At 41.2% G+C, this 22,409-nt stretch overlaps 2 protein-coding genes across 8 annotated transcripts in view; one reads left to right on the top strand and one right to left on the bottom strand.

Annotated features, from left to right (window-relative positions):
• The window catches only part of ccny (cyclin Y), a 292,558-nt gene that overhangs the window by 189,431 nt on the left and 80,718 nt on the right, over positions 1–22,409 (top strand). The window lies entirely within an intron of this gene.
• Positions 1,157–20,694, bottom strand: LOC110536590 (cullin-2). 6 transcript variants are annotated; one of them, XM_036935233.2, is made up of 23 exons: positions 20,401–20,515; positions 19,967–20,063; positions 19,073–19,211; positions 18,699–18,801; positions 18,411–18,505; positions 17,242–17,347; positions 17,026–17,108; positions 16,556–16,652; positions 16,188–16,298; positions 14,516–14,702; positions 10,648–10,772; positions 9,149–9,256; positions 8,822–8,881; positions 8,483–8,611; positions 8,119–8,205; positions 7,200–7,352; positions 6,408–6,485; positions 6,182–6,248; positions 4,701–4,795; positions 4,431–4,607; positions 4,227–4,328; positions 3,994–4,110; positions 1,157–1,876 (listed from the first exon to the last, which is right to left on the bottom strand). In XM_036935233.2, the coding sequence occupies exons 3-23, from the start codon at positions 19,189–19,191 to the stop codon at positions 1,745–1,747; spliced, it is 2,331 nt and encodes a 776-aa protein (XP_036791128.1). In that variant the 5' UTR covers positions 19,192–19,211; positions 19,967–20,063; positions 20,401–20,515; the 3' UTR covers positions 1,157–1,744. The 6 variants fall into 6 exon arrangements, with proteins under 6 accessions (XP_036791128.1, XP_090045909.1, XP_036791129.1 ...); XM_090189783.1 differs by having other exon boundaries at positions 14,540–14,702; XM_036935234.2 differs by lacking the exon at positions 19,967–20,063 and having other exon boundaries at positions 20,401–20,694.

The raw sequence follows: 22,409 nt of genomic DNA, 5'->3' as shown, positions 1-22,409 counted from the left end.
GGGACGGCAGATGGATTTTTGGAGAGGGACAGAGCACATCTGGATAGATGACCATGCTGCATGCTTTCACTAGAACGGTTTGTCACGTTGTGCAGACAGACTGTTTGTGACTGAGGACGAAAAGGTCTTCAAATATGCCTCTAAACCAGTATGCAATATCTGCATGCCTCATGTGAATCGCGAATATAAATATGCTATAATCCAGCCAAATTCCATTGTCCAAATGAAAGTTCTAATGGCCCTGATGAGCAGCAGACGACAGACGTGGGAGAGAGATTTGTGGAGAGGGACAGAGGGAGGCAGGAGAACATCTGGATAGATGTACCAGGGACAGAGCACATCTGGATAGATGACCACGCTGCATGCTAGTGACGAGGGAGCACGTCCAAGTCAGCTGGAATGCAGTCCCATCTCCCAAATAATCCATCACATTAATTCAAATGGTAATACATATTTTATTCTGTAATACATCCATTGTTAGATTAATCAGATGAGGCTAAGAAACAAACCTATATATTCGCAATGGATCCCTCCAAATGGGTGGTATTTAAATAAACCTTATACTAAGTTATGTGCTTACATGCATATGGGGACCAAATGCCAGATCATGGCATGCCATAGCTCTCTGTTAATCATGACAGCTGGTTGGTCCTCTGTTTTATGTGGTCTTCAGGGTACTCACAGTATGAGACTGCTGTCGCCCAGCTCAGAATGCCTGAAACAGTGATCAGCAAATCTCAGCCTCACAGTAGGACTACAGATCTAGGATCAGTTTAGTCTTTTAAATCATAAAATGGGATTATATGGACAGGAATGACCTAACCCTAGATCAGCACTCCTACTCGGAGATGCTCGATACATACGGCCGTAGATCTTCTCACTGGTCCTTGGGCAGAGCTACTGGTTGGCCAGGCGTTGTGACCAGTGGACCCTGGTTCTCGTCTTATGAATTAACAAATAAAGCAATCAACAGCATTGGAATACAAGAATACAGGATTGTAAATTACATAACAATTTGTAACTCCTTCAGTAATAATAATGTGTCCCCTTGCACTCCCCCTGGAGGTAGGCTTTGGTAATAGACAATACATCCATCCTGTTCATTTTTCATCACACTGACCCATACACACTCCTTTGAATTATTTACCAAAAACCCTCAGTATTTTATTTATTTATTTGACAAGCAGCAGGATCATGTTTGTCACCTCAACTTGTTTTTTTTTCTTTACATTTGAAAGTAGATACAATTATCAGTTTACCGGTTTTATTACAATATTTCTTTTAAACTTCGATACATTTAAAAACAACTGCAAACGTGAGAAAAGAAAGCATGGTTTTCCGCGTCTAGTCTCTAACATTTTTTGTCAATGTCACAGCTCACTCGCTTTTTTCCCCCCATTCTTTTTTTGTTTTCGGCTAAGTCGACCAAAAATGTATTATCAGCTTTGCGCTCAGATACCTACAGGCATTTTCCATTGACGCAATGGGTGCGTGGCACTGGTGATGTTGTAAACAGCATAAAATCAGATGAGGGGGGGGATGGGGGCCAGAGGGTGTCATGACTCGGTGGCTGTCTGGGTTGAACAGTTTTGTTTGTTTCCAAGATGGAGGCCCACAGACCTGCTTCATCCCTCCCTCCGTATAGGAGCATGCGAGACAGCGACAGCCCAAAAATAAATGAAGAATGGCCTCTGTCGTTCTTTGCTTAGCCAGCAGTTGGTTGGGGTAGGGGCCTTATACACCATTACGCCACGTAGCTATACTCGTCTGCAGAGCTCTGGCTCCTCTCGATGTACTGCTTGTCGATGAGCACCTCAATGCACTTCTTGATCATGCTGATACTGGGGTTAAATCTGGCTTTGGACTGGTTGATGACCTGAGTGGAGAAATAGACAGAGAGAGAAATTAACAAGCTGCGTTACTCTGTCGTTGGTTAATAGATCCATCGTCAACGCAGTGAACATTCCCTCCAGATTCGATATTGTTATTTTTCCTGTTGCAGCATGTCGTTTATTTCTCCAGCTGGATATTAACAAAAACAATCAACCTCAACTGCCTTTGCTTGCGATAGTACAGCTGTGCCCAATGGAATGGTCTGTAAAGCCATAGAGTGAGCTCTGAGAGGTTTACTGGATGTGTAAAGAAATCCAGTCTGTACTGAAAGGCCGTTCTGATACACTCGCCTTCCGTTCAATTTGCTACAGAACCTCCCTTGGAGCGGTGCTCAGTTATCTCACGCACCTAGTGATAATACAGCTCTTCTCTTGCGCAATCACGTACAGCCCAAGGACCAGTGAGAGCACATGCAGGAGTTAGAGACCACATCACAGGTTGGCCCTGGGCAACCAGCATCTCGGGTATGTACCAATCTCTCCATGGAGAGGTGTTGCAAGCATGGAACAGTATGCGATTGCTCAAGAGATGAGGGGTGCATATGTGGTGGGATAGGTAAGCCACTAAAGCAGTCACGTATGCCCTCATTATATGCTTTGACTGAAATAACAAATATTGAACCATTTAAAGTACAAACAGAAAAATAAAAACAGCAGTTGGAGGTGGTGTGTTGTTAGGGAGAAAGAATATGGTGAGTGAGTACATGAGAGAGAGCGAGGGAGAAAGAGGTGACAGCTGAGAGCAAGGGCCCGTCTCTCCAGTCCGCAGGCGTGTTCTGACATCCCTAAGGAGAGACACTCATTCCATCCTGACACATCTCTCTGTTCTGGGTTCTCGACTCACAGACGGCATAACAGTATCTTACCATCAGGGAAGGAATTCACCCACCTGACAACAAAGTAGAACATCAACACAGGAAGAGACATAGGTTAGAGAGGCACACCAGGGAGGACACAGTACTCCCTCTGGCAGGGGAAAGACAGTGCTGTGATCTCGGGGAAACCATTGGATCTCTCCATTTCCATGTCTCAACCTGTATCTCCCTTGCCTGTTCCCAAATCTGCTGGTGCGGTGTAAAAAACTCCTATGGCCATTGACAAGACAGCACAAACAGATCTGGGACCAGGCTAGTGTCTCCCTCTATCTCAGGCATCTGTTCAGTTCGTGTACAGTAACTTGTGTTTTTTTTATTACATTTTTTAATTTCACCTTTATTTAACCAGGTAGGCTAGTTGAGAAGTTCTCATTTACAACTGCGACCTGGCCAAGATAAAGCAAAGCAGTGCGACAAAAACAGAGTTCCACATGGAATAAACAAACATACAGTCAATAATACAGTAGAACAAGTCTATATAGAGTGTGTGCAAATGAGGTAAGATAAGGGAGGTAAGGCAATAAAATAGGCCATAGTGGCAAGGTAATTACAATATAGCAATTAAACACTGAAGTGATAGATGTGCAAAAGATGAGTGTGCAAGTAGATACTAGGGTGCAAAGGAGCAAAATAAATAAATAAATACCGTATGGGGAAGAGGTAGTTGGGTGGGCTATTTACTGATGGGCTATGTACAGGTGCAATTATCTGTGAGCTGCTCTGACAGCTGGTGCTTGAAGCTAGTGAGGGAGATATGAGTCTCCAGCTTCAGTGATTTTTGCAGTTCTTTCCAGTCATTGGCAGCAGAGAACTGGAAGGAAAGGCGGCCAAAGGAGGTGTCGACTTTGGGGTTGACCAGTGAAATATACCTGCTTGGAGCGCGTGCTGCGGGTGGGTGCTACTATGGTGACCAGTGAGCTGAGATAAGGCGGGGCTTTACCTAGCAAAGACTTGCAGATGACCTGGAGCCAGTGGGTTTGGCGACGAGTATGTAGCGAGGGCCAGCCAACGAGAGAGTACAGGTCGCAGTGGTGGGTAGTATTTATGGGGATTTGGTGACAAAACAGATGGCACTGTGATAGATTGCATCCAATTTGTTGAGTAGAGTGTTGGAAGCTATTTTGTAAATGACATCGCCGAAGTCGAGGATTTTGTAGGACAGTCAGTCTTACGAGATTGTGTCGATCCCCTGTACATGGTTGGACGTGTGCGACATTAAAACTCACCTCCTGTATGAGGGCATTGTGTCTGAGCACTTTGCGTGCCTTCATGATTCTCACGATAGCAGCTTGTAAATACATTTTGCGGTCCTCGTCCACTGCACTCCTCGTCTGCTCCATCTCCTGCAGGGTTGGAAACACAGATATAGGGCTTTACACGGAGGCAGACATGTTGACACAGACAACAGCAGATGTGTTTGCATTGTAGGATGAGCAATCAAGGGTATAGGGTACTGTACCTGTGGTGTGTCTTTCTGCATTGACGTTGTGATCTTGAACTTTGTTCTTTTACTGGTGAAACTCATATTTAGTGAAAATGTGGACTCTGCCTCGATTTCCTCCTGAAGACGAGAAAAATAGTTACCCGCTGACTGATGAGAGTATCCAAAAGAACTGAGGATTAACACAAATGCCAAGATGAGATGCTTTAAAATCCTCCTAACCAATAAAGAAGACCCTGCTGACTCCAGATCTCCAGGTGAATCTGTGGCTGCTGACACCTGACCCCTGACCTTTTGGGAGTCGTGGTTGAGCATCTTGACATCCAGCAGGGACTTGATGGTCTTCTGAAGCTCTTTCTCATTCATCTGGGTGGAGTCCTGGAGCTCCTTGTAGCCTACCTGTTAGGATATGATAGCGAGCTAAGTGACTACTTAGTTAAGGCACAGTTAAGACAGCCCATTTCCACTAAACATGTCGGTTTGGTAACACACCGTCTCACTGTTGTTGAACGCCAGCAGCACCGCCATCTGGTAGGTGGTCACCATGGCAACGTAGGGCTTGGAGAGATAGTTCATCTTCACCTCACCTGAAGAAGAAGGGTGCCAATCATTACCATCATCACCACCAATGCTGTATATCAATACCACCATCTTATTCGCCACACCTACTGATAACTGCTTGAAAGAAAAACCAAGGAGAAATCAGACAAAAGTGTTCTCTGGGTATTCTTGTAACCGCAAAGAGGGATTTAGTTCCAATCCATTAATTGCAGTGTTTGTGTGGGGAATGTATGCTGTTGTAATGTTAGAAGGAGTCATCACGGTCTTAGCGCTGTGTGATTTCATGGATCATGTAGTAGTGGTGCCAGGTGCAGCTCAGTGTTAGGTAGAATCAGAGCCTCTCTAACATGGACCTGTCGTAGTGTCACACTGATTTGGGATAAAACACCCTGCAGTGCATGCAGACAATCCATTTCAGACTATAGAAGTCTCACCCTGTTACTCTTGTTGAGCTATGGATGCGATTTCAGTTTCAGTGAAACTGGGGGGGGGGGTAAGTTGAGCCAGTTTATATTCAGCATCACTCTGTCAATAAAAATACAGTATTCTTTCCAACAAAGATATCTACATATATGTTTCAGGATGTTGTGCATCCCTGGAAATAATCAGAATTCATGTAAACAGAGTTTTGAAAACATAGCTTGTCTAATTGTATTTTTTTATTTTTAAAAGGTGGTCTCATAGCACAACTTACTCCGGTATGGGGTAAGTTGAGCCCTGAGACAGGGTAAATTAAGCCCCCTACAAATGTCTGTACTGAATGAAATATTATATTTCCCAAACACAATGCAATCGCTTTTTGGTATTTTAATCATTTTAACGCCTAACAAACACTGTACTTTCTTTTTTTACACTTTTAACATTGTTGTTACCTCATATCCCAGCGACAATGTGCCATTACGCCTGGGAAGAAAACACATCAATTTGCTCAACTTGCCATTGGATCAACTTACCCCAAGGCAAACATTTTGACTAGATTAGCCCACACAGCTAGAAGGATGCACTTTTATGCTAGGTTAAGTACCTCATATTGTAGCTTATAGAGACCCCAACTGATGTATAGAACAATCTTAAAACAATCTACTTAGATTCAAAGCATCTTGAAACCTATTAACACAAACTAATTTGACTTGGTGAAAATCTGTTTTTTGGACCTAACTTGCTTACCACTTTTTCCATTTTGTTTCTTCCTTCACATACTCAATGAAATGATGACATTTTCCTAAATATTTGGTAAAATTATACATTTTGTGTATGGTTTCCTAGTGACAACACTCACCTTTGGCTCAAATTACCAAACTCTTCCCTACTGCTGTCAACTAAACATTCCACATATTTTGCACTGGGTTTCTGTGCTACTATCATTTGCTGCGTGTGTGTGTGTGTGTGTGTGTGTGTGTGTGTGTGTGTACCTGTGCAGAGATAGTGCAGCCAGGTCAACTTCCTCCCGCTGAAGTGCTGATTATAGAACAACTCAAACTGCAGAGGAAAACAATCATGTCAGAATGACATAAGATTAACATCTGCAGTTTTGTTGAACAGCCATGTGTAATCTTTGGGAACCACAGAAAGATACTGTTATATCTCTATGGGCACGGCCCTCTCTAAAACAACCACGTCTCCAGAACCACTACTCACCATCTGAACACTCTTCTCCAGCTCTTGTGGGATGGCAAAGGTAGAGGAGGGGACGTGTGTGAGGGGCCAGGCTCCTGCCTGCAACGAGCCGACACACACATGCGCAGACACACATGGTAAGATATCTCCACCACCATAGTCATTGAGCTTCACAGCAAACGTGCCTGAAGTTGCCTAATCTTTAAAAACTACTTTAAAAACCACAGATAATTCCCCAATTACCCTGTTTCACTGTACTGTCACAACAACCAATTTATTCGGAAAAAAAACACATTGGTGTTTTCTTTCCTAGCAGGGAGTCCAGTTCTACTATTGGTAATGGCTATGATGATGTCATTTGGCCACTCTCTGTCCTCGGTTTTGTGTTATATGTGTAACCTCAAGTATGCCTGGCCTATGTTAAATTTAAAAAAATCCCGACCACTCCAGAAGTTTCCCCTCGGGAAAAACAAAGTTATTCCATTATATTCTTTGATGTGACAGTAACAACTACTGGGTGGGGGGGGTGGGGGATAACATTTTAAAACACCTGTATTTTTCATTCTATAGCTTGTTCTCAATCTTTTTAAATAGTGAGCCAAAATGTTTTCAGCACTTTTAATTTCCCTGACTGATCAAAACCCCTTCTAATCGTGCTCTCTCATCTCTCTGCAGCATTCATATAGTGAGCAATATGTTTGGAAAAACCGTGATAATCACCTTAATTGTACCAGCAACTACTGTAAGTATGGTGATAATATCGTATCACGAGGTCCCTGGCAAACGCCAGCCCTAGTAACAACCACCTCTCACCTGTAATACGTAGATCTGGAAGCTGATGCCCAGTTCGACCGGTGATTCCTGGGTCTTGATGAAGTTGTTGAATTTGTTGTTCAGGTCTGCGCTGACACTCATGTCTGTGTACATTCTGTGGAGCTTGCTTGTGAACTCGTAGCCGCACGCTTGCTGCAGGGGGGAGAGAGAGTTCACAGCGTTATACCTGGGAAAGGGAGAAGTGTGTGTGTGTGTTTGGGGGGGGGGCTTCCTCTTTTGTTCCTCAAGCAAGGGGAGGTCGATGACATCACGGATTCCCATAAGAGTAAAAAGTTCGAAAATCACTGGAGGACGTCTTGGAGGCAGTGGTATTCATACTCTTTCAGCAAGGAACACATTTTTCCCGCAAGTATTTCTCGTGACCCGACCAAAGACACAATCTTAAAATTTACATTTTTAAAACAACAAATAACCTTCAAATCATTACATCTTGATCTCTTATTAAAATTTAAATTAACCAAAAATACATTTACTCAAAATTGGTTTTTTTTCAAATAATCTTTCTCAAAAATGTTTGTATATTGTTCCATAGAAGAAAAACTTTTTAAAAACGTTTTTATTTTGTCTACCCCTCTGCAGTTCCCCCCACGATCGCACTAGGTGTCACAACTCTGACTTTAAATATCACTGCTTTAAGGGTTGGTTTGAGAGTTATGTGGAAAAGCATTTTAAAGTGAACAACGGACAGTTTAGAGAGTGATGCTTAATTATGGCATGAATTATTGGCATTCCGTTAGCGTCTTGTCCAGGGAGTGTACTTGTACGTCAAGGTTTTTCACGCTACAGAAACAGGAGATTATCCCACACGTCAGAAGCCTTTCTGTCTTGGAAAAGGCTTATTTTATGCAAGAAAGACCTTAACCGGCGCCTGCTAAAGTTGAAAAGAGTCTTATTTCACCTTTAGTTTGTTGATCATGGCTTCTTCCGAGTCCATGGACAAAGACAGCCCGTGTATTAACCGCTTGGCTAACATTCTTGCATAAAACTGTGCGAAAGAAAGAAAGGAGGGGGAGAGAGAGAGAGAGAGTGAAAAACATCATTAAGTAGAAAACAAAACATCAATTCATTATCTCAGCTTCCAAAAAAAAAAAAAAAAAACATCTGTTTGTTTAATGCTCTTTAAGTGAATCACAAATTCAGTCTGGAAGGAATAAAAAGCAGCCATACTAGCAGTCAATATTCCTGGTCATTTGAGATAATGACGCTAATGCCAGCTACCGTCTGCCAGCTAATACTAATGCCAGCTGGCGTCTGCCAGCTACCTTTTGAAAAACGTCCTTGTCATCTATGTACTTGAACACGGTAATGAAGCTGGTCAGCTTGTCTTCCACCTCGTTCTCTGTCATTCCCTTTGCAGACTTCTTCAGCAGATTGTCACAATACTTGGCGAGCTATATGGATAAATGGCAAAACACCACACGGTCAGACATTACTATGGTCTACAAAATATATATATATATATTTTTTTTAAACGCACACAGGTAAAGTAGTAGAGATCTAGACCCACTGCTGTGCACAGGGTTTTTACTTTGTCTATTACCAGGGTATGATCTTATAACACCACACATTTCCAAACCTCGGGTGTTATGAATGAGCCTCACCAGTTCAGGTGCTTTGCAGATGGATTTGGGCTCCCTGTGGTTAACCACTGACGTCAAAGCCTGGGGAGTATCAAACAAGGCAGTCATTTTACGTCATCAGTTTCTGTACATCTACAGCTTAGACGTATATATACCAAGAGTTAACAGTTATGATTTAACCAACGAAGAGCCTTCATATATACAAACTTGATTCTTTCCCGCAGGGAGTGAGGAACAATCTGGAAGCACATCCTATAGTGAAGACAAACATCTCACTGCCGCCACCTACTGGTATTAACTGTCTAGTGTCCACATTGTGATTTTGCCAGGGAGTCATAATGATAATACCTTATCAAGTGCGCTCATGAAGTGCTGATCCCCATTCAGCACTGTGTTAATGAGCTGAACAAATTTACTGTGAACCTCCAACACGGACTCCACAAACAGGGTTGGCATCTGGGGAGGGAACCAAATGAAACAACAGGAGGTTTAGCAGTGGCCTGTTATATTATGTTAGCGATATAATCAGATACCGGTACCAGCCAAAATAAAGGAACCACCTGAGTAAATCAGGGATATAAAGTATATTGAAAGTGGTTTCCATTAATCAAAATTGCATATATATATATATATATATATATATATATATATATATATATAGAGATTTTTTTTAATGCTTTTTGGTCTTAATTTACATTTAGGGTTAGGCATAAGGTAAACAGTGTGGTTAAGGTTAAAATCTCATTTTAAGATAAACTGTAGAAATATGGTAACGCAGGTGTGGCAATTAACATTCCATCATGTATTAAAATGCCAAGTTGCCCATTATTTTGACTACCATGGCTAGAAGAGACCTCGGTGACTTTGAAAGAGGGGATTTAAAAGGAGCATAGGGGGTTTAAAGGGTTGTGTGTGTGAGCTGTGAGTTATTGATAATCTGATCACGTATAGCTAGTGTTTTAAGCCCCCAAAACAACCCATTTGGACTGCCGTTTTACTGAGACGGGTTACTGGTGACCTATTCTTGTCATATCAGGTTTATGACAATGATCATGTGAGTCAAATATTTGAGTCAGAAAAGGATATTCATATTATAGGTTAGCTATGCAAAACCTGACAATCACTTAGGGGGAAAAAAAAAGATGAACTATTGGAACCCAGACGTAGAAATAATTGCCGTTGGGACATAACTTACGAAATTACAGTTGACAAAAATGTATGCTTAATCCAGTATAAAACTAATGTATAGAATGTATTATACAAGACACTACATTCACAAATTGTACAGCACAATGGCAGAGTCATGTCTTTAAGTGGGAAACTAATAATGACTCAATAATCCATGACTTCTAGGAACTTCTTCGAAAAGTTACGGACGGAGTTTGAAAGATGACTGTCAGAAGTAGTACAATGTAATCCGTCTGTCTGCATATTATAAGACATGGCAAATGAGGGTGCAGTGAGATACCGAAGGATTGGACGATACTTTTCTTGCCAATCATCGTAAACAAAAGTGTATACTTAAAAACTGGAAATCAACAAATCCTCCATAGTTAACACAATGGAAAGGTCAAATGCTTTCTTATCTAAATGTTGAAAGTGCGGGGGTGACGGATAGAAACAAAATGGTGCCGTTTGAGGCCATGAGGCGGAGAGTGATGCGGGCGCTGGAGATGGGGGTGTGAGCAGGTGGGTCTGGGGCATGGGTGATGTCGTTGACGTGAGTCTGTAGGCTGTTGTCAGTGTATGTTTTGTATTGTAAAAGAACATGACATCTAAAAACACCATCTGATCATGCATACTGATAATGTAGAGTGATAACTTGGGGAGGTGGAGATGTGACGTACGTTTTCCTGAGAGAGGTTACTGGTGGCTCGGATGCCCTCGTCGTGGATATGGACCTGGAGCTCCTGGATCATGTGAGGTAAACCACTGGACACGGCTCGCAGCAGGGTGTACATGTTAGCCATGTCTGTAGGGGGGAGAGAGGGGAAGAGATGGGGGGGGGGGGGGGGGGTTGTGGAGCTCTTCACAGTCAGCCACAGCTGGATGTTCTATGGTCAATTTGAAATCTGATAGCTATTTGCTATGGTAATGGCCAGAAACATATGGGATTTAGCCAGCCAGGTCAAATACAGCCTGCTCAATCGCCAAAGAAAGGATGACCTGTGCTTAATTAACACTGGTTTTAAGCCAGCCCCTGGATCTATAGGCTAGTAGCTACCAGACTGACCATCTAACTATACTGCCTATCTACACTAAACAAAATTATAAAACGCAACAAGTGTTGGTCCCATGTTGCATGAGCTGAAATAAAAGATCCCAGAAATGTTCCATATAGTTGAAGTCGAAAGATTACATACACTTAGGTTGGAGTCATTAAAACTCATTTTTCAACCACTCCACAAATTTCTTGTTAACAAACTATAGTTCTGTCAAGTCGGTTAGGACATTTACTTTGTGCATGACAAGTAATTTTTCTAACAATTGTTTACAGACATATTGAATTATAAGTGAAATAACCTATCACAATTCCAGTGGGTCAGAAGTTTACATACACTAAGTTGACTGTGCCTTGAAACAGCTTGGAAAATTCCATAAAATGATGTCACGGCTTTAGAAGCTTCTGATAGGCTAATTGACATAATTTGAATCAATTGGAGGTGTACCTGTGGATGTATTTCATGGCCTACCTTCAATCTCAGTGCCTCTTTGCTTGACATCATGGGAAAACCCAAATAAATCAGCCAAGACCTCAGAAAAAGAATTATAGACCTCCACAAGTCTGGTTCATCCTTAGGAGCAATTTCCAAACGCCTGAATGTGCCTGAACGCATGTTCATCTGTACAAACAATAGTACGCAAGTATAAACACAATGGGACCACGCGGCGGTCATTACCGCTCAGGAAGGAGACGAGTTCTGTCTCCTAGAGATTAATGTCCTTTGGTGAGAAAAGTGCAAATCAATCCCAGAACTGCAGCAATGGACTTTGTGAAGATGCTGGAGGAAACAGGTACAAAATTATCTAAATCCACAGTAAAACTAATCCCATAAACTAATCCCATAACTTGAAAGGCCGCTCAACAAGGAAGAAGCCACTGCTCCAAAACCTCAATTAAAAAAGCCAGACTACGGTTTGCAACTGCACATGGGGACAAAGATTGTACTTTTTGGAGAAATGTCCTCTGGTCTGATGAAACAAAAATAGAACTGTTTGGCCATAATGACCATCGTTATGTTTGGAGGAAAAAGGGGAGACTTGCAAGCCGAAGAACACCATCCCAAGCACGGTGGTAGCGGCATCATGTTGTGGGGGTGCTTTGCTGCAGGAGGAACTGGTGCACTTCACAAAATAGATGGCATCATGAGGAAAAAAATGATATGAATGTATTGAAGCAACATCTCAAGACATCAGTCAGGAAGTTAAAGCTTGGTCGCAAATGGGTCTTCCAAATGGACAATGACCCCAAGCATACTTCCAAAGTTGTGGCAAAATGGCTTAAGGACAACAAAGTCAAGGTATTGGAGTGGCCATCACAAAGCCTTGACCTCAATTCTATAGAAGATTTGTGTGCAGAACTGAAAAAGTGTGTGAACAAAGAGGCCTACAAACCTGACTCTGTTACACCAGCTCTGTCAGGAGGAATGGGCCAAAATTCACCCAACTTATTGTGGGAAGTTTGTGGAAGGCTACCTGAAACGTTTGACTCAAGTTAAACAATTTTAAAGGCAATGCTACCAAATACTAATTGAGTGTATGTAAACTTCTGACCCACTGGGAATGTGATGAAAGAAATAAAAGCTGAAATAAATAATTATTTCTACTATTATTCTGACATTTCACATTCTTAAAATAAAGTGGTAATTCTAACTGACCTAAAACAGGGAATTTTTCCTAGGATTAAATGTCAGATAATGTGAAAAACTGAGTTTAAATGTATTTGGCTAAGGTGTATGTAAACTTCCTACTTCAACTGTACGTACTAAAAGCTTATTTCTCTCTAATTCTGTGCACAAGTTTGCTTACATCCCTGTTAGTGAGCATTTTTCCTTTGCCAAGATAATCCATCCACCTGACAGGTGTGGCATATCAAGAAGCTGATTAAACAGCATAATCCTTACACACGGCGCCCCTGCTGGGGACAAAAGGCCACTCTACAATGTGCAATTTTGTCACAGAACACAATGCCACAGATGTCATGTTGAGGGAGTATGCAATTGGCATGCTGACTGCAGGAATGTCCACCAGAGCTGTTGGCAGAGAATTTTTCGACCATAACCCGCCTCAAATTGTTTTACGTTTCACACCAATAGCGTCTTTGCGCAAAATCATACGCAGCATCGTCTGGATGTGTGTGCAACAAAAGTTCAACATTCACCTTCTACTACCATTTCTGTCAAGCCGTCTACACATAGTTTGATTGCATACATTCGATAAATCCAGCGTATGCACCACACAACGCACTGCCTCTAACACTATGCTGCAAGGCAAACGCAGCGTTCCGTTGGATATGCAATGACGCTGTCAGTGTGATCGAGACGTTAGACATTTTGGCAGTACATCCAACCGGCCTCACAAACGCAGACCGTGTGTAACCACGCCACCCCAGGACCTCCACATTCGGCTTCTTCACCTGCAGGATCGTCTGAGACCAGCCACCCAGACAGCTGATGAAACTATGGGTTTGCACAACTGAAGGAATTGCTGCACAAACTGTCATAAACCGTCTCAGGGAAGCTCATCTGCATGTTTGTCGTCCTCACCAGGGTCTTGACCTGACTGCAGTTTGGCATCGTAACTGACTTTAGTGGGCAAATGCTCAACTTCGACAGCCACTGGCACGCTGGAGAAGTGTGCTCTTCACAGATGAATCCCGGTTTCAATTGTACCGGCAAGATAGCAGACAGTGTGTATGGCATTGTGTGGCGAGCTATTTGCTGATTTCAACACTGTGAACAGAGTGCCCCATGGTGGCGGTGGGGTTATGGTATGGGCAGACATAAACTACAGACAGCGAACAAAATTTAATCGATGGCAATTTGAATGCCCAGAGATACCGTGACAAGATCCCGAGGCCCATTGTTGTACCATTCATCCGCCGCCATCACCACATGTTTCAACATGATAATGCACAACCCCATGTCGGAAGGATCTGTGCACAATTCCTTGATGACGAAAATGTCTCTGTTCTGGCCTGTATACTCATCAGACATGTCACTCATTGAGCATGTTTGGGATGCTTTGAATCTCCATGGACGACAGCATGTTCCAGTTCCCGCCAATATCCAGCAACTTCGCACTGCTATTGAAGAGTAGGACAACATTCCACAGGCCACAATCAACAGCCTGATTAACTCTATGTTAAGATGTGTCGCGCTGCATGAGGCAAATGGTGGTCACACCAGATACGGATTGGTTCTGATCCAAGCACCTACTTTTTTTTTTTTTTTAAGGTATCTGTGACCACCAAAATCCATGGATTAGGGCCTAATGAATTTAAACTAACTGATTTCCTTATATGAACTGTAACTCAGTACAATCTTTGAAATTGTTGCATGTTGCGTTTATATTTTTGTTCAGTGTACAGACTGACCATCTAATTTACAGACTGTCCTAACTCTCAGACTGACTATCTAACTACAGACTGACCATCTAACTACAGTAATACAGTCTAAGCCAGCCCCTGGATCTATTAGTATCAAACAAACTGACCGTCGCTCCTGTAACCAGACTGACCGTCTCTCTTCTCCTGGCGGATGATGTTCTGACACTCCCCATGGAGGAACTGCAGGTGGTCCGCCACCATCCTCTGCTGGCATTCGTGGATGACTTTGGCGTAGGAGCTGGGATGCAGGTACTTTCGACATCGCACCTCCTCGTCTTTCAACCGTCCTAAAACCTTGGTGGAGTCAGGGAGGGAAGGGAACACATTGGATTGATTCATTTGTTAAATACAGTTAATTGTGCACATGTCAAAGACGCTACTTGCTAACTGGCCCAGGCCCAATAGGGCTGAATGACTGCCAACAAACATCAAATGGAACGTATAATTAAACAGAATTTCCAAACGTGGGTCTGCTGTAGACCCATGAAGTTCCTAGTTGAGGTCAGTTCCTCTCTGCTTTCATCATGTCAAAAATAAATGTCCCCCACAAGTTATTTTTTTGTGCCGGTATGGCACACATTCAGGACTTTTACTTTGACATGAGGTAAGTAGAGAGGAAGTGGGTCTACAACAGACGCACGCTTGGAAAGTCTCATTTATGTTCTATTAGATGTTTTTGTATAAATGTAACCCCCTGTATAAGGACCAACCCTATGGAAGATCAGCAGAGTAAGTTTAAATTAAATGTTATTTAACGTTGACTTCCGGCAGACTATTACGTTTTTTTTTTAAGCTAATTCCTAGCAACTCTAGTGTGCAAATACTAGCGTTGCTAAAAGCAGCTAAAGCGCCTGGGTTTTTCTGAAAAGGAAAGCTACCTCAGTTTGATCGCGTTAGGCTGGTCTGGACATGAGAACCGCAGGCCAGGGCAGCGAGCGAGGCATATCACATATCCCATTTATAGGGAGTTCAGTCACGCTCAGCAGAACAACAGATGGCCAGACACTCCTACACACTGCCGACTGCCCCATTGCCTTTTAAAGCCAGCGTGGTGTTTATCCTGGTTAAAGGGCTATCAGATCACCAATTTACAGGTCCATTCGTGAACAGAGGCCAAGTGCCAAATGGCACCCTACTCCCTATATAGTGCACTACTTTTCCACAAAGCCCATAAGTAGTGGACTACAGTTTATAGTGAATAGGGTGCCATTTCAGACGCAGCAGGCGGCAGCCATGATGTGAGTTAGCTAGCTAATGTAAGGGACTGTCTGTGATCTCTTTTCACTAGAGTCAGTCAGTCAAACAGTAATACACAGATTAAACTCTGACGGTGCTACAGCTGGTTGCTCCATGGGTCTCTGCAGACTCACAGCAGAGCAATGCCTGTGTACAGCTGCTCCAAGAGTCACCGAGCCTCTGATAAACTAACACCAAGAACACACAGCAAAATACACCATATCCATTTGTAGCAATGGCAAGTCCCACTATTTAACTGAATTCATAATTTATACTACCCGAACATCAACGGTTTGCCTACATGCTTCCAATGAGACAACAGTATTTCTTAGGGTCACAATAGAGAACAGTAGAGCTCTTGGATTCTATGTACAAAGAATAAAACAGAGAGCAGCGGGTAACAAGGAAGTGAACTACACTACCTGTCCATCAGACATCTTACCCTTTTCCATAAAGCTACTGTGAACAGTTAGACCACAGAGATCCTATAATTCATAGAGCACTATAGATCTCTATTAGGTGGACTTACTACAGCCATCTTACCTTTTCCATATACTGTGAGCAGTTGGACTCTTGCAGTAAATTGGAGGCTTCCTGTTTGTAATACTCTCCTGTTTTCGTCAGAAAAGGCCCTTCGAAGATTTCCTGATAAAACTGAAACATAGGAAAAGCCACGCGTGAGTTTAGAGAACACACACGTCGGCATGGACATGCAGTATACTGTACATTAATTAACAAAGGCAAGCACGAACAGTATCAATTATTCAACGGCATAGTGGCTATATAAAAAAAACGAGTTTCAAAGACGAGCTAACAACAAATTCACTGTGGGAAAACAGGCTATAGAGTAAACATAAATGACCACTGTCCAGAAATATCTAGAAACCAACATATGACAGATGCTTACTCACCTTGAGAGGAAACTTTTTCTTGTACTGTTCAACATGAACAAAGGAGTTGATAACCCCATGGATTACTTTCTGATTAGGGTCCTCACCGCACCGGTCACTGGAGGAGAACACACTCCATTAGGGGTGATTCCATTTCTATTCAGCATTTAAATGTGTCTTGCAAAATAATTGAATTAAAAGAGTAGAAGGTGACTTGTGGTTTTCAATTGTATTTCAATAAGTAGCCTAACAGTAATAACCTAAACTGGATTAGCCTGCTACAACAATACTATGTCAGAACAGAGCAAAAAAGTTATTTCTTTATCTTCACAGAAACTAACCTTCAGGCCAAGTCATTATGACAATAACAAATCACTAAAATATGAGAACTGTGCATTTCACCTCAAGAGCTTCTCCTCCAATGCTAGCCTTGTATAATCATAGTGCACATTTGAACCAATAACTACTGTACATATAAACCAAGAACCAACTTTTTGACTTCTTTCAGCAGCATCCGTATCAGGACAGCTTGCAGGGGCTCAATCATCAGTTTCCTCCACATGTCTAGTGCTAGCTGAAATTACAGTAAGGAGAATTGTATGAGCACATAATATTGTATGTAAGCACTCAGAAATGCAAACTGATATATTGTGACACTTGTACTGAATAACTGAGAATGTAAGTAATAAGATATGATTGAGACTTACCTCTCCTATCTCCATAAGTGGTTCATTCATGTCAACCCCTCCATAGCCATACTGCAAGTCTGCCTCTGTCAGTTTGTTCTTCTTGATGAACTGTGTGTTGAGGTACCTACATTAGAAAGAGGGGAGAGAAAATGCAATACACAACATCATATTAAAATAATAACACTTGATATTAACTCTTATCTAGAGTTATTTACCAAAGTGTTGGTAAGACTAGCTCACTATGGGCAACCCATAAGTCTCTACAGATTCACTAGTGTGTGTGAATGGCCAAATTCCCAGGGCCTATCAGGCCACAGAGAGAGAGCAGACAGAAATGCTGGCTCTGATGGCAGTCAGACTATCTACAAGTTATTTTCACAGCTGTGCTGTCCACTTAGCATCAGCAGGACAGTGATGAGAAGCGATATGAACTCAAATGTATATATACAAAATGATGGGATGTCAACGTACTAAATTACCTCTCAAATTGATGAGGAGCTTGTTGTCGAAAATGATGATATCTAAAGCTGTCACTGTGGTGAGGTAGCCAAAGTCTTAAATTTCCCAAAACATCTACCAATGTGAAATATAAAATATCTGCACCTGAGAAATGTAGCTTAGCCTAAATTGTAGAAGTGGCAGTGTTCTTTATATAAGGTGTCAATGGCAGGGTAGGTCAGGAAATAGACATGACTGGGTGATAAGTGCTGGCAGCTATACAATAGCAGTACTCTACTCCAGTACTATCAGATATCACACACACACAAACACATTACCCGCCCAAGTGCACTTGTAAAAATAGATTCAATACCTCTATGGGGTATTGATTTTCAAATGAAGAGGACACACACAGAAACAGTCAATGGTTGTTGGCACTTCAAAGACAAGCGTTTCAAGGTAACAATCCCCAATAATGAGGGGAGCCTATGGGAGAAGCAGGAAGGACTGAACTCTAAAGTAACTACAGTGGTCATGCACCTCATACCGCATTTCTGTGGCAAAATCCTACAAAACACAGCCACAGTCAAGTTTACTGGCACTAAACAATAGGAAAGATAGGGCTTACAGTAAGACTGAACTCATATAAGATGGTCTGTATTATTTCAGATTTAGTTAAACCTGGTGTATTGGCTCGCCTATTCCTCTGGGTTCATCAAAACACTCATAAAAAGGATGATGGATATTACCTGTACAAGCAATCCATGTAGTCTGCTCCCTTGCTATACTCCTCCCAGTATCTGTGGTACATAACTAAAACCTTCTCCTCCGACTCCAAAACTTTCTGAAATTACAGACAAAAAAATATAAGTTGGCACCTCAATGAAAAGCAGACAATCAACAAATACAGCTATTAGGCTATCCAATGTTAAGCAATGGAAATTTCTCTGAATCAAGTGAAATCAATAGCTTAATGGACTAACATTTAGTAGATAACAGATCACATATATTTCCCCCAAATGATGAATCGTATTTACCTTGTACAATTGTCTGACATGGTTCTCCAGGAACACCTTGGTCTCTGTGTATAACTTTTCACCCAGAGGCTCTGGGTAAGCAACACACAAGGCATAGATGTCACTGATTTTAGAGTAAAGGAGTCAAACACATTCATATGTAACACTGAAGAAGAAAAACATGCAGACATTATTTTCTATTTAAAAAGTGACACGTGAACTTGAAAATGTCCCAAAGTTAACTTTGGCTTGTTTTAATGGCTCGACTACGTAATCACAGACCAGTGGCAATTTAGCCTCCTAAATCATAGGCAAACTAAAACACACAAAAAAAACGACCTTTCCGGGAACTTTTTTTTTTTTTTTTAACTATAGAGCTGAAACGGAAAGGATACGAGAATCTGTCGTTCCATGTGGCCCTCTCCACATAATCAAGCATCACCACAGCCTTGATTGTCGTCAGTAGCTTGTTCCATGTTTCATCAAAGTCCACCACCCGCGGCTTCAAGGACATCGTATGGCTTCTTCTTCAGGCTGAGATAAAGCGGGGAAAATTACAGTTATTAGTGTGATTGCACAGCACTGTAATATTGGAGAAAACTATTTGAGAATTATTAGAGCAGATGAATAATGTATTGTTGTCGAATCAGTTAATATACACTCCAATTTTAATTAGTTAAACATCAGACTGCGAATATGAATGGTATTTTTCCTCTTCTGATTGGTTAAACTGTTACATAATATGTATCAATAATTAAACAATACAGATCATTCACTGATCTGCCTGAAGCATAATGATATTAACTCTGATTTGAAGTACTGTTTGCAATTACAATCTCAAACATTGTGTTGTGATAAGGTTAATGACATTAATTGAACAAATTACAGTTAATGTAACAACTTAAACTAAAAGCCATATCACAAATGGGTCATGTACAAATTTGCAGGGAAATTATTTAAATATTATACTGCATCAGCTCAGTAACACAAATGTCGATTTAGGCCTACATTGCATTAACGTTACACCTCAACATTCAAACAATCAACGAAATTTCATATTAATAGCAAACGTTAAAAGGGAATAAACTCGATTGTTGCACCAAATTCACGGGCTGTTACTAGAAAACTAATTGACACATTGTAAACAAAACATTTCGCTAAAAGAATCAGTAATCATGTTACCCAACGTTGCTAGCTAACTACATCAGCGATGCTATATGCTAACAATATTCAGTCATTCATGACATGAGTTGAACTGTCACAGGTAGCAAGAGGAGTTTAATGCTCACCTTAGATATCCCGCAATACTTTTTTTTAGGCCTGGCTAGCTAGCTTGCAGCTATCCATTCGTCATTCAAGCTAGCTTGTCACTTTCGGAGAATGTTGCTACATGTTAAAGACATAGCTATTTCACTTAGTTAGCTACTCATTGAAGTCACAAACAGTCATATTTTTCTCGAACAATGCCTTAAATTTACTAACCAACCATGTAGCTAGGAAGAAGTACCAAAATATCTAGCTAGGTATAGCTGCTAGCTGCTAGCTTAGAGATCCAGTTAAAGCTCGGCACTTCTAACTAGCGACCGATTTGGGGAAGCTTCCTAACGTTAGCTAGCTAGCTGCGACTTCAATACATTTGCACTGACAACACGCTACATCACAGTATCATGGTTTACAGAAGCATGTCAACAAGGTTACGTGAAGATTTCCAATATATACATACCTCTAACTAATATATGTGTTAATAAAAGTCAAGTTTCTTCACTGTCACAGGCTTGATCGCTTTCGCTTAGCTACAGCTCTCCATTACCCTACCTTATGGAAAATACCATTGTATCAGCTGTAGGGTGTACTGTATTGGAGTAGTAATTATTTGCATTTAATATAATAATATCAGAGAATGTAAATGTGTATCGTGCACAATGAAAACATGTATATCTAATAAAAGTCACAATTACAGGGGGCGTCGAGTCAAACACTTACAAAAAAAACAAGATTTTAAGGCAAGAACATCCCTATTTTGTAATGGTGTCGGCACAATCTACGGGTACCCGTTAGGGAGCTGTAAGGTAGAGCAAAAAGTCGTTTGTGAATGCGTATGAAAACGAATGTACATTTCTTCAGATGTACAAATGCAAGATGTGAAGTATAAATACTAAAATATATACGGTAGGCTATTATTCGTATGATTGGAAGAGTTAAGAACCAGTCTACTTAAAAAGTTGTGTGTCATTCAAGTGGTCTTGAATATTGACTGTGTCAAACTGTATTACTGTATAAAACTTGTTGTTTCGCTCCTGGATGCTGATTGGACGAGCAGCGTTCCAAGCCGTGCTCTATTGGTCATCAAATACACACCTATGCCTGCTAACAGTTCCATCTGAAAAGTATCACTGCGCCTTCAATGAGAATATCATGTTCATGTTGTTGTCAGAATCATCTTTTGTATTGATCTCAACTCGCACATAATTTCCCCTTGCTTCCAGTCTAACATTTAGTTTGGTACAGCCGGGGTTAATATCGCTTAGTACCATACATAGAGTGCCCAGAGACAAGACAACTTTTTCTGAGCCATCACGCAACAACGTCACTATCATGGAAATATCCAAGTAATTGTCAATAGAAAAAAATCTAAAACAAACTAAAATGTAGCTAGTGTACTGTCATTCCAGGCTCATTGTTTGACGTGACTAGCTTGCGAGTGACAATAACTTTATCCAGCCTACATAGACACCATTTTGTTTAGAATGGACGACCAGTCCAAATAATTTGACAACTAACCCAAGATAAACCAGAGCCTGTCGTTTCCAACGGGAGCAAATTCATCATAGTGGGCAGAACAAGCAAGGAGGTTGGCAGAGCTAGTTAGATTGATTCGTTCTAGCATTTATTTGCATAATTTTTTGGAAACTTTTTCAAGGGGTAAAGTCTACAAAACGCAGTCCACTTTGTTTGGTACAGATCCTGGTTTTGGAAACATGAAAATTGGAGATCAAATGTTTAATCGATGAGAAAATTTGCAGAATGTCGGACAAAATCCATCTTCTCCCACTGCCGGCCACTGGGCTTCCTCTCATCACCATATTTGATAGTGAGTGGAAACGCCAACCGGATGCTTCACATATATACATCCGTTGAAATTTCTGACTCATTGTTCTATCTGTGACAAAGCCTTTTGCATAGCAACGAAGCAAAAATAATGAATGACTGCCTTCGCGTCTATAGTAACATGACCAAAAGAACAAACAACCAGATTTTTGTCCGGACTATATTTTCTGGTGGAAGAATGAAATTGTATGAATTGACTCATCAAAATAACTTTTAATGAAAATATGTAATTCATTGTTATTTTAATATGTTGGTAACAGTTTTATAAAAGCAATAAGGAACGCGAGGCAGTGCTGTGTCACGGAAACAGCCATTTACCTGTGACTGTATTCATTGCTCAATTCATTATTTAGGTTATATTCATATCATATTACATTTACACGAAATACACACACTGTGTCAATATAATGTATTTGCCTAGAGGCACATCTTTGTTAAATAAGGAGATCCAGAGATGCATCTACAATTTAGGACCTGTCTGCCCAAAATGTTGAAAATTAACATAACGTACTCTTAGCACATAAACAACATTCAATTACAATTAGACTGAAGGACATTATATGTACTTTAGTTTCAAAGTTAGATATAAATTGTAATCTCATGTAACAATCTCTCATAGATACT

The sequence above is a fragment of the Oncorhynchus mykiss genome, chromosome 11 (genome assembly GCF_057628025.1).
Source record: "Oncorhynchus mykiss isolate SJ-2025 chromosome 11, ASM5762802v1, whole genome shotgun sequence".
In the NCBI taxonomy this organism is placed as follows: domain Eukaryota; kingdom Metazoa; phylum Chordata; class Actinopteri; order Salmoniformes; family Salmonidae; genus Oncorhynchus; species Oncorhynchus mykiss.
This window is presented reverse-complemented; position numbering and strand designations above follow the sequence as displayed.